Source organism: Aythya fuligula, chromosome 12 (genome assembly GCF_009819795.1).
Source record: "Aythya fuligula isolate bAytFul2 chromosome 12, bAytFul2.pri, whole genome shotgun sequence".
In the NCBI taxonomy this organism is placed as follows: Eukaryota; Metazoa; Chordata; class Aves; order Anseriformes; family Anatidae; genus Aythya; species Aythya fuligula.
In genome coordinates, this window is record NC_045570.1 from 8,649,429 (window position 1) to 8,661,820 (window position 12,392).

Sequence of the window (12,392 nt, forward strand, 5' to 3'; positions counted from 1 at the left end):
GCGATGTGACCGCCCGTGGGGCTTGGCACAGCTCTTGCACAACACAGCACCGTGCTCCCGGAGCTGCCGGCACGCCAAACCCTCCATCCTGCACCTCGGCAGAGCCCCGGGCGGCGTCTGCGCCCCGCGGTCACCCCCGGGGTGCTCCCACCCCGCGCCTCCCTACGTGACAGCCGCCCGCCTCGGAAGCGTTTCCATGCTGGAAGGGGAAGGAGAGGTGTTATTTGGAGGTGACGGGCTGACGGGTGGCCCTATTGACGTGCCTCGTTGCAGTTCATTACGGGCTATCTGCGCAGCATCTGGGCACCGCTCGGGCGGAGGGCGGCCGATGCTGCCCGGGAAGGTGGCGAGGCGCTGGCTGGGTTTGTGCAACCCCACCGAGGGAGCTGGAATTTCTTCCCGGACGCTGCGGGCGCTCGTCTCACGCCCTGCAGCGTGTGCCGTGGTTGCCCTGGGAATGGCATTGCTCAACGCGGCGGCGAGGAGGCAGGCAGGGCTGCTCCTCACCCACCCGCAGCCTGGCGAGGGCAGGAATCGGGGGGAGCGCCTGGCAGGTCGGAATAACGATGCCAAGAGCGAAGAGCTCCCCAAATCCTCCTCCGAATTTCACCCCCAGCTTGGCAGGAGGACGGGGACAGGGATGGAGGAGGTGGCAAGGAAAAGCCCCCCCCGTATCGGCCCCTTCCTCTGCAGCCACGTTACCCCAGCGCCACCCGTGCCGTGCCGCGGGGCTCGTCCTGCCCCAACCCCTTTGGCACATTCCTGCTGTCCCCAGTGTCCCTCTGTCCGTCCGTCTGTCCGCCAGATGAACCAGTCCAGGCACCGTGAGCGTCGGTCGGGGCCAAGGAAGTGCCCGTGGGGACGGTCACAGCCGGGGTCCCCGCACACCCCGGGGTGCTGGGCACTTGGGGACACGGTGGGCCCTGCTGAGCCCCCCATCCCACGCCCCGCTTGGGTGCAGCGGCCCGGAGGTGCCCCAAGGCTCCGGCTGAGTGCCCTGGCCTGTCCGGATCCGCCTCCGCCCCCACACTCTCCCAAAAATCCTAAAACGGGAGCCGCCCTGCCTCGACAAAGCGCCGAGCTCAGCACCGGCAGCCGGGGACCCCGCTGCCACCCCATGGGAACCCCGGCTCTGGCCCCACAGCCACACCGGGGACCCCCGGCACCATTGTGGGTGCCGTGGGGCTGTCACCCCCCACCCTGGGTGAGCCCGGGGACCCCTGGCCCCATCAGCACCCCTGCACTGAGGACACGCCACCCAGGGACCCCTCTGCCCTCGTTAGGATGCAAAATGACCCCAAAACGAGGACTTTTTGCCCCGAGCTGCTGCCCCAAAGGTCTTGGGGCTGGGAGGGAGGCGTCGCGCCGGAGCCGCAGCGAGTTTTGCATCCGCCTCGATTAAAGGCTTTGCTCAACACCCCGCGGGGCTGCTGCAGCACCCCAAAATCTGGGGGGAGGCCGGGGCAGGGCCAGGGGGGCCGCCCGGGTCGGCATTCCTGGGCAGGGTGCACCCCGCATTAAGCCGGGGCTGGGGCCTGGCGGCGGCGACGCCAAAATTTGCCGGCGTGTGGCCGGCCCTTGGGGTGGGGACGTCACCCCAGAGCGGCCCCCGCAACCCCAAACCCAACGCAGCGGCTGGGGTGCCCCCGTAGTGCTGCCCCCCCCCCCCCCCGGGCTAATTACAAAGGCAACTTTTATTAATTGGTGAACTGAACCTGCTGCCGGCTCGCTGCGCGTGACACGGGGCAGGCTTTTTCCCCTGGGGTGCCCAAATTCCCCCATCACCCCATACCCCCATCACCCCATACCCCCATCACCCCGTACCCCCACTCCCCAGGAATGCCCCACTCCCCCCTCACCCCGTACCCCCTCACCTCATCCCCTCATTCCCCTGTCACCCCATTCCCCCATCGCCCAGTACCCGCACACCCTCATCACCCCATATCCCCTTTCCTCCATCACCCCACATCCCTATTCCCCCATCACTCCATCGCCTCACGTACTGATCACCCCATACACCCCATACACCTCATACCCCATACCCCATACACCCCATACACCTCATACCCCATGTACCCCATATACCCTATACCCCATGTACCCCATACACCCCATATACCCTATACCCCATATACCCAATACACTGCATACCCCACATACCCCATATGACATACACCCCATATATCCTGTATACCCTGCACACCCCATATACCCCATACACCCCATACACCCCATACACCCTCTGTACCCCACATACACCCCATATACCCCCTATACCCCATACCCCCCCATACCATACACCCCTCCCCATGCACCCCCACCCCCCCACCCCCCACCTGCCGGGTGGGCGGAGCTTCCCCCAAAGCCCCGCCCATCTCCCCAAACCCCACCCCCTTTCCCCATAACCCCGCCCCCTCCCCCCCAAACCCCACCCCCTTTCCCCATAACCCCTCCCCCTCTCCCCCAAACCCCTCCCCTTTCCCCACAAGCCCCGCCCCCTCTCCCTCCCCACCCAATCAGCACCCTGGGGGGCGGATCCCCGGCGGCGCGGCCGGGTTAATGCTGGCGGCGGGGGCCAGCGGGCGGCACAGCGGGGCCGGGCCGGGGCCGGGCCGGGGCCGGGAGCGGGTTTTGGGGCCGAGCCGGGGCCGGGGCCGGGGCCGGTCGGGGCCATGGCGGCTCCGCCGCGCTCGTTCAGCGCCGCCGAGGTGCGGGCGCGCTGCGCGCAGGGCTCGTGCGTGGTGCGGTGCCGCCGGCGCCTCTACGACCTCAGCGCCTTCGTGCGCCTCCACCCCGGCGGCGAGCAGCTGCTGCGGCGCCGAGCCGGCACCGACGTGAGCGCGGCGCTGGACGGGCCCCCGCACCGGCACTCCGCCAACGCCCGCCGCTGGCTCGAGCAGTACTACCTGGGAGAGCTGCGCGACGACGACGATGAGGAGGAGGAGGAGGAGGAAGGCTCCCGGCAGGTAGCAGCAGCAGCGGGGGGCGTGGGGCTGTGTGGCGCACGGGGGCGCACGGGGCGCACGGGGGCGCACGGGGGCGCACGGAGCTGTGTGGGGTCTATGGGGTGTGTAGGGGTGGGGGGAGCTGTATGGGGTCTATAGGGTGTCCTCCATCCAGGGAGTGTGGGGGTGGAGGTGTGTAGGGTCTATGGGGTGTCCAGTGTGCAGGGAGTGGGAGGATAGAGGTGTATGGGGTCTGTGGGGTGCACAGGGGTGCGAGGGGCTGTGTGGGGTGTATATGGTGCCTGTCATCCAGGGAGTATGGGGTTGGAGGTGTGGGGGGTCTATAGGGTGCCCTTCATCCAGGGAGTGTGGGATTGGAGCTGAATGGGGTCTATAAGGTGTCCTGTGTCAAGGGAGTATGGGGTTGGAGCTGTGTGGGTTTATATATTTTGCCTGGGGTGGAAGGAGCTGTATGGGATCTGTGGGGTGTCCTTTGTGCAGGGGGTGTGGGGACACAGCTGTATGGGGTCTACAGGGTGCCCAGAGGTGGGGGGAGCTGTGTGAGGTCTGCAGGGCACCCAGGTCCAGGGAGCATGGCAGTAGAGCTGGTTAGGGTCTGTAGGGTGCCCTGCATCTAAGGAGCATAGGGGCAGAGTTGTATGGGGTCTGTCGAGCACCCAGGTCCACAGAGTGTGACAGTACAGCTGTATGGGGTCTATAGGGTGCCGTGTATACGGGGAGCACAAGGACAGAGCTGTATGGGGTCTGTGGTGCACCCCACACCCATGGTATATCAGGGCTGAGCTGTGTGGGATGCTCTGGGTCCCACCTCTCAGGGGTACGGGGTGCGGAGGGTTTGGGGTGTGTGCAGCACGTAGGGTCAGCAGGGTGCTCGGGTCCAGGCCGTGCAGGGCCTGGGGAGCTCGGGGCGTGCGAGGGGCAGGGTGCGCGCTGAGCACCCGGCACGCACGGTGCCAGAGGCGGACGTGGTGCAAAGGTCTAGGGCGTACGGGGCACACCCAGGCACTGTGGTGCTCCTGACGCCAGCGGGGCTGGGATCCGCGGGCACAGCGGTGCGGGGGATCCAGGACAGGCTGACGTGACACCACCGGCATCCCGGCAGCTCGGGACCCTCCGGGCAGAGCAGGAAGCTCCCAGCGATGCTCGGAGGGGAGCCGAGCCCCCGGTGCCAGCGCAGCGGGGTCGGTGACCGAGGGCGCATCCCCGCGCGCTGTTTGCTCGGTCCCCTCCTCCCCGAGGGCGCAGCGCTCGGCCCCGCGCGGTGGCGGCCGCACAGACGGGGCTTTGTTCCGCGCCCCGGTGCCGTGCTCGGCTCTTCCACCCTCGGATCCCGGCCGTGGCAACTCCTTTGTTGGGACACCGCCGCCTCCTCCCGCGCGCAACAAGCCCGACGGGTTGGGGTGCGCGCAGCTACCGGATGGACGAGTTCTGGCGCTGCCACCTGTGCCGTTGCCGCCTGAACCCAAGGGTTGGTTTTTCGGGCAGGTGTCTCCCTCCTAGGGTTTCGTGGGAGCCCACCAGTAGTGCCCCTCCAGTGGGACGTCCTGCAGGAACCTGAGGTTATTAAACGAGAGCCCGGTGTGACCGCAGAGCGGGGTGACCGGGTCCCCGTGGACGCTCCTGGCTCGCCCCGGACCGAATCACTGAGCCCCAGTTTGATTTAAAAAAACAACAACAACAAAAAAAAAACAACCATGAAGTGCCACACTTTGTTTTATCTATGCAAACAGAATAGAGAGGAGATCAAAGCACGGAGCGATAATTAGCCAAAGTAGCCAGTGGATTTTAACAGCCTTGCTAGAGGGAAACCGGCTCGTGTAATTACCCCTCCAATTTGAGCAACGAGAGGCTTTCATCACAGCCTCCTCGGGGCTGCGTGACGCGGCCGTGAATCACCGCAAATCCCCTGTCCCTCGCCGCGGTGCCTGCACCGCTCCCACCGCGTGCGGGGCTGCGCTGCCCTCGCTCCCCTTCGCGGCGTGAGCTCACCCCTACGTGGGCGCTCGCCCGTTTGGAGGTGGTGTAATAAAACGTGGCGTGGTGGGACTTTTTTTTTCTTTTTATTGGGACAAGTCACCTTCCGTCTCCTTTTCGTGGTCCTGCTCTTTGGCAGAGGTGTTGGTGGCACCGTGGCTCTCCGTGTCCAGTGGGGTTGCCGTGCACGAAGCCCAGCTGGGGGCACGCTCACGGCCTCACACCTCGGCCTCTGGTCGTGCCGGTCTCCGTCCCGGGAGAGGCACAGGGAGGTGGCGGCGTTTCGTAGGCGTAACTTTCCCTTGGTTACATCAGGCCTCTCCTCTCGCAAGGCTTTCCTGGCAGGACCTGTTTTCCTGGAGACGAGGCAGAGGCGGCAGCATCACCCGCGGGCAGAGCAAGCCTCCTCCTCGTCCTCCTCCAGCTGCCATCAGGGCCAGCTTCCCCGGTGGCACCCACGCCACGGGGCTGTCCCCTGGTTTGGTGACACCGGGGGCTCTGAGCCACGGGGTGAAGAGCGGCGAGCCCTCCTCGGGGCAGCACCCATGGGTGCTGGCAGAGGGCGAGGCGGTGTCCGTGCAGGATGAGGGGGTGGAGGCGACTCGGGCGAGGCTGGGCGCTGCGTCATGCAGGGCGATGGCGAGCACGTCGCCGGGGCTGTCACCCTGCCGGGGTGTCACTTGTGTCCTCCCCGTCTTTTTTTGGAGCATCCTTGGAAAGCGGAGCCGGCCGGGGAGGGATGCAGGGGTGGAGGAATTTGAGGCATGTGGACGTTTCGGAGCGGGGAGGCGCGGCGCTGGGACACCAGCACCCTCTCTGCCGGCGTCGAGCTGATGATGCATGTGTCAAAACTGGGCTCCTTTACTGGAAGACGGATTTTCCACCAAAGCACATGCAAGGAGGAGCACTAGAGCACTCTGGAGAACCTCTAACTCAGCCACCTCCACCTGGATTTTGCCTCGTGTGGCTGAAAGAAGGAGCACACCAAGAGCGAAATGCCAGCGGAGACCTTTCGAGATGGACAGAGGGAGGTGCATCGGAGCTGAAATTGCTGCCTGCCGCGGTCCTGCCTGGCTGGAAATGTCAGCTCTGCTGCCCAGCACGAGTCACCTGCTGGTTCCTCGCCCTCTGGGACGAGGCTCGCCGGGAGGTGGGATGGGCGCCCGTCCCTCCAGGAGCATCTGGTATCAGCAAACACTCCGGAGGCCCCGCGTCAGCGTCACGTGCGCCCGGCCGAGTAAAGTCCCGTCCGCCCCGCCGCAGTGACACCGCTCCTGCAGGGTCCCCGCTGCCGGTGTCACCTTCACCGCCTCCCCGCGGAGCTTGAGGGGACCGTCCCATCCCTACGGGGAAAAATCCCGGTGCCGTCCGCACACGGAAAGCCCAGCGGGGCTGCCTGGACGTGCCGTGGCCTGCTGGCTGGTTAATGGGTCACCCAAGGTGATTGAGTGGGGAAAAGGCACATTTGGCACATCCTGCCTGGGGAGCCAGCCCTGTGGGGGCACCAGCGGCCATGGGCTCGCATGGGGACACCACAAATTCCCCACTGGTGCAGGTGGAGCCGCGGTTGGTCTCAGCACTTGGCTCCCCAGGGAGCTTCCTCCGCTTTCTCCATCCTCGCACCCAAAGGTCCCTCTGCGCCCAAGCATCCTGCTCGCCACGGTGCCCTCTCCAGCCAAAGCAGCCCAGTGCAGCTCAGCCTCAGCCCCGTGGGCTTGGGGTTCCTCAGGGACCCCAACCAAAACCGGGCTTTCCCCAGGGAGCAGTGGGCTGTTGGCCGGGAGGAAGGGTGCTGCATGCACCAACCCTGCAATGCCAGGTGCTGCTCCTCCTGCGGCGAGCCCAGCTGGCTCAGGACAGGGCTCACCAGGCTATGGGAAGGGGAAAAATGGTTGGGAAGAGCCCAGGAACCTCTGCTTTGCCACCACGGGCTGGGAAGCTCCGCTTGTTGTTTCCCCAGCTCGTTGTGCTGTACCACCGTGGGGATGCAGCCGAAATGCAGGCTGAGCGCCGGGACGCGTTGCTCATGCTCATTTGCAGTCACCACCCCGAGCCCTGCTCTCATCCTGGGGTTTTTCCTTCTCTTTGCAGAGCTGCCCCCAAACAGAGAAGCCAACAGATGCAGCAGCCCCGCCAGCGCGCCGGCTGGACCCCCGCTGTAAAACCGTGGACGTGGACAAGGTGAGGGGCTGCGGGGAGGCTCCCCGGGGGAGGTGGTGGCTTCCTTTGACAGCAGCTTTGCCCTTCGGCACGGGGCAGGCTGCCAAGCCACGCCTTGTGCTGTTTATTTCTATTTTTATTATAATTGTTGTGTTTGTTTGTCCTCCGGACTGAGCAGTGAGGGGTGCAGCGGCCGGGCAGGGTGAGCTCTGCTGCCTGCCCCGTCCCCAAGGTGCCTTTGGGTGCCCCTGCACCCCGTGGCCGCCGTACCAAGCACGGCCCTGGGGAGCTCAGGGGACTGCTTTTATCTTGCAAAAGGATTTTTTGTTTTTCTTTGAGTGGCAAGGAGCCCTTCACCAACCCCTGTAAATATTTTGCCACTGATTGCCTTTTAAAGGGAATCTTCCCTTTGGCTGCATCCCAAACCGACCTTTTTTTGGCCTGAAACCTCCCTGAAGCGGGGTCTCTCTGTCTCCATCCCCGTGCGGGCTGGGGTTGCCCTTCTGGGCGATCACATCCATCCCTTCCTAGACCCCACAGGCCAGGAGGAGACCCCAAAACCACCGCGTCCTCACCGCCAGGAGAAAACCCCTCTTGTTTGGACAGCCCGCGGGGGGCGAGCCGCGGTTATCGGGGCCGAAGGTGGCACGGGGACAAAGTGCGCGGTGCCTGTGGGTGATAGCACCGGGGCCGGCTTCCTGTGCCAGCATGGGAATCCCCAAAAAAGGCACGGGTGCCATGGTTTTACCCAGCCGAGTGTTACCACACCGCTCCGTTATTTCCCCCCGCAGGACCTGGTGGACTGGAGGAAGCCCTTGCTGTGGCAGGTGGGCTACCTGGGGGAGAAGTACGACGAGTGGGTGCACCAGCCTGTGGACAGGCCCATCCGCCTCTTCCACTCGGATTTCCTCGAGTCCCTCTCCAAGACGGCGTGGTGAGTGCCCCGGGATGGGATGGGATGGGATGGGATGGGATGGGATGTGGTGGCACACTGACGTCTCCCCTCGCCCCGCAGGTACGTGGTGTTCCTGGTGTGGACCCCCGTGGTGCTCTATCTCAGCTGGGTCAGCTACACGTCCCTCGCGCAGGGCAACACCAGGCTCTTCTCCTCCTTCACCACAGGTACGAGGCCCGCTGGGAGGACGGAGCCTCCGCTCGTCCCTTCCCCATCCCCAGCTTCCAGCATGTGTCCGTGAGAGCAGCGCACAAGCCCCCAGCCCCGTTCCCACCAGCACGTCCCCGGCACGAAGCCTCCTGCGCTGGTTCACAGCCCGAGCTCGCCTCCCTCCATCACCCCACCTCCCCCTGAATACATTTTTTTCCCTCTCCTCCATCCCCAAAATAAAGCCCTGCAGCTCGCCGCTGGGGGTGCGTTCTCCCCCCCCCTCCCCATTCCTGGGTGCTGACACCCACCGCAGCGTTGGCACCGGGGCCGGGCGGCTGCGGCGAACAAACCCGGCTCTCAGCGCCGCCGGCCGCGCACAGTGCGGGGCTTGTTCGCCCCGAGCGCCTGCCCTTCAATCTGCCACTGTCTGCGCCCCCGGGAAGCAGGGGCGGGGGGCCGGGGGGGGCCGGGTGCTTTGTTGTTTGCCCGGCTCCCTCGCCGCAAGGTGCCACCCGGTGCCAGCTGCGCCCGCGCCGGCCCCCTCTCGCCGACCTGCCCCGCTCAGCCCAGGTTTTGATAGCTTTTTGATACCTTTTTTTTTTTTTTTTTCTGGTTTTGTTTTGTTTTCCCCTCCTGCAAATCTCTTTCACGTCTGCCCGTGTGCTTGCAGGATTTGCTGTGTTAGCCCAAGGCACAAGCAAGAAATTTGGGCAGCCCGGAGCTGCACCGCTCGCAGCCATGTGGCTGGGGCACGAGTGCTGCCAGCTGGTGGGCTTGAATTTTGGGATGCGTCCCTCCCCGATTCCTCCTGGAGGAATCTGCCCCCGGCACCTTGCTGCTGAGAGGGTGTTTCGTCCAGCTGCCAAAACACTCAGCTTTGGGGGATCTCGCTAGCAAGAATGAACGGGGTGAATTATTTTTTTTTTTTTTTGCCAGCGGGGACGCAGGGCTTGTGGGCACCGAGAGGAGGAGGAGGTGGAAAAATGCTGTGTGGGGGGGGGAAGCACCCGACAGATCTGCTCCCTGCAGAACAAAACCACAGAGGCAGCAGCGCTGTTTGGCCATCCCTGTGTCTGTCGGGTCCCTCCTGCTCGTTGGGGTGGGCGCAGCAGCTTTGTAAGGACCAGGGGGTGCCTCCAGCCCCGAGTGGCACCCGGCTGTTTCCACAGAGAGTGGGAATTGGTAGGAGTCAAACAAACCCGTGGGCTGCGTGCTGGGGAGAGGCGAGCTTCCTCGGTGTGAGCATGGCGCTGGATAAAAGCACCCGAAGCCCCCCCCTGCCTGGCTGACCGCCGCATGTCTCCTTGTGTAGAGTACTCCATCCCCGTGCACAAATACTACTTCCCCTTCATCTTCCTCCTGGGGATGTTCCTGTGGTCCCTGCTTGAGTACCTCATCCACCGCTTTGTCTTCCACATGAAGCCACCCGCTAGCAACTACTATCTCATCACCCTGCACTTCTTGCTGCACGGGCAGCACCACAAGGTGAGCCGCGGGGCCGGGGGCGCGGGGGCTGCCTGGCGCTGCGTGCTCCCCGCCACCCGTGGTGTCTTCACCCCGAGCAATCGGGGCCCTTGCCTAATGCTGGTGAGGGCGGTGAGAGCCTTGGAAGCAGTGGGCTCCCTCTAGCTTCGCTGGAGGAAACGTCCCCGTTGTGCCAAGGACCCGTGAGCCGAAGTCAGGGGCCGCTCCGGGTGTCTCTGTGCGCCTTTCGGGGTGCTGCACCACTGGCTTTTCCCAAATTGGTGTCCCGGATGCGTGGCTCGCATTCAGATGAGACAGCCCTGCGGGGTGGGTGCGCCTTGGTTTCGTTTGGGGGTGTGAGGAGCTCACCATCCTGCTCTGCTCCTCTCCCAGTCTCCCTTTGACAGCTCCCGCCTGGTCTTCCCCCCGGTGCCGGCGTCGCTGGTCATCGGCTTCTTCTACGGCGTGCTGCAGCTCCTGCTGCCCGAGGTGCTGGGGCTCTCCGTCTTCGTCGGGGGGCTCTGCGGCTACGTGGTGTACGACATGATGCACTACTACCTCCACTACGGCTCGCCGAAGAAAGGCACCTACCTGTACGGGCTGAAGGCGTACCACGTCAAGCACCACTTCGAGCACCAAAAATCAGGTAGCGCCACGCGTGCTTCCCAGAAGTTTGGGGGGAAAAAAACAGCCTCACGGCAGGGGGTGGGAGTTACCTGGGGGGTTGAGGGGAGCCCCCCGTGTGCCCACCTTGGTGCCGTGGGGGTGCAGAGCTGCGGGGACGTGGCGCTCGTCTCCTCCTCGCGGGCGGCGTTGGCGGGTGCAGGGTGAGGCCGCGGGTTTCCCTCGCTCTGCCGCAGCCCGGCGCTTGCTCAACCTGCCCTTTGCCCGGTTTCCTAGGAGAAAGCGCCCCATCCTGATAAGTTATCGTCCCAGCCGCCTCCTTTTGTCCCTCTGCTCTTCCTCCTTGCCCTGGTTTGTCACCCCAGGGCTGGGTGGCGAGCCTCCCTCCCCAAAACGCCGGCGCTCCTCTCCATGGGGACGCTGCTGGTGCCATCACCAGCCCAGCCCCCTGCTCCGCTGTGTCCCCGCTGTGTGGGGCAGGGTCCTGGAAATCTCGGGGTGTCACCAGCCCTGTCCTGGCTGCCCGTTTTGGTGGCGGTGGCAGCGGTTTGGTTAACTCACCCCCAGCAGCGACAGCAGCACCGTGGGCTGAGCGCTTTTTCCCCCTTCCCTTTAGGTTTCGGCATCAGCACCCGCTTCTGGGATCGCCCCTTCCGGACGCTCATCCCCGAGGAGGAGACCTTCGAGAAAGAGGACTGACGGCCCCAGCTCTGTCCCTCCTGGCTGGTGTCCCTCCCCAGCCCTCATTCCTGGGGGACATGGCACTGACCCCTCTCCGAAGCATCCCCGTGGTGGCCCCAACCTTGTCCCTATCCTGCCCACGGTGCTGGGGGCAAGGCTGGAGCCCTGCCTGTCCCCTACCCAACACCTCCAGCACCACCGGGGCCGTGTGGGGACCTTATTGTGCTGCTGAGGGTCTGCACCGTCCCTCCTCTTCCTCCCCGTCCCCCCCCCCGGGGGGGCTGCACCCTCCCCTCCGCGCTGCCCCCGGGGCTGGGGGGCAAGGATGCGGGGAAGGGGCAGGAGGAGGCTGCGGGCACTGATGTGGGGGCAGCTTTGCGCCCAAAGGATGAAGTGCCCGGCGCCTCGAGCCCCCCAGCCCTCCTCCCTCTGCCCTGCACCTCGCCGGAGCCCCCCGACCCCCAGCCCTTATGGGGTGGCCCCCCCCAGGTGCCCGACATGCTGCAGTTCTCCCAGCTCCTACCCGGGGGCTTCTCTGTCTTGGGGCACTTGGGGAGGGGTGGAAAAAAAACAAACAAAACAAACGCAAAAAAAAATCACCACCAAACCAGCACAGCCTGCTGGTTTTTGCCTTTTTCTAACCAGCGTGCCATATCTCTCTGCCAGATTTATCAAGTCCACGTTTTTTGTAGCTGTCAGCTATCTGAAACCTAAACTCCAATGAACGGAATCACTAAAAGATGCCTCTTTTTTTTTTTTTCCCTGATCCTGTGATTTATTTTTTTTTTCTAATGTTTACTGCGGATATTTAAAGGTCTGGAATAAAGTTATATGTAAAACTGTAGACACTACACCTGTAAATAAGCTGTATATTTTGAAAAATAAAACCCTTTAAAAAGGGCCCGGCTCCGTGTGCTTCCTAAAAGGTAACCCCAGGGGGCTGGGGTGGCCCCTGGGCACCCGTGGTTGTGCCATCGAGCAGGGCACTGGTTTGGGCTGCCCGGGGGGGATGCTCCGTGCCCGGGGGGGGGTGAGGACGGCGTGACAGCAAGCAGGGGAGAGGGGGAGAGGTGCCAGGCTGAAATCACCGATGTTGGGCAATGGGTGTCATACGTGGCCTCGCGCTTCCGAAAATCGGCCTGCGCCGCTTCCTGCCCTTCCCGCAGAGGTCGAGCGTCGGTTCCTGTGCCCGCCGCTCGCTTCCTTTGATACCAAATGGAGCAGGGAGGGCTCGAGGCCGGGCTGGGAAAAGGGATGGGCACAGAGCCCTGCCCGGCATCCCTCACATGAGGCTGGGATGCTCTGGAGGACCCCGTGGGAAAAGCTCAGCGGGATGCAGAGCTGAGGCCGAGCACTTTGCACTGCCCTCTGCATGGCAAAAAGAGCTGAGACAGCAGCCAGCATCACAACGGGTCCCA

General features: G+C 64.3%; 1 protein-coding gene across 1 annotated transcript; it reads left to right on the forward strand.

Moving 5' to 3' along the window:
- The first annotated feature begins 2,652 nt into the window (after nucleotides 1-2,652).
- On the forward strand, nucleotides 2,653-11,262 carry FA2H (fatty acid 2-hydroxylase). Its single transcript, XM_032195505.1, has 7 exons — nucleotides 2,653-2,966; nucleotides 7,032-7,121; nucleotides 7,892-8,034; nucleotides 8,116-8,222; nucleotides 9,518-9,690; nucleotides 10,063-10,315; nucleotides 10,910-11,262. Exons 1-7 carry the CDS (start codon nucleotides 2,673-2,675, stop codon nucleotides 10,990-10,992), a joined length of 1,143 nt encoding a protein of 380 aa, XP_032051396.1. The 5' UTR covers nucleotides 2,653-2,672; the 3' UTR covers nucleotides 10,993-11,262.
- The last annotated feature ends 1,130 nt before the right edge of the window (nucleotides 11,263-12,392 follow it).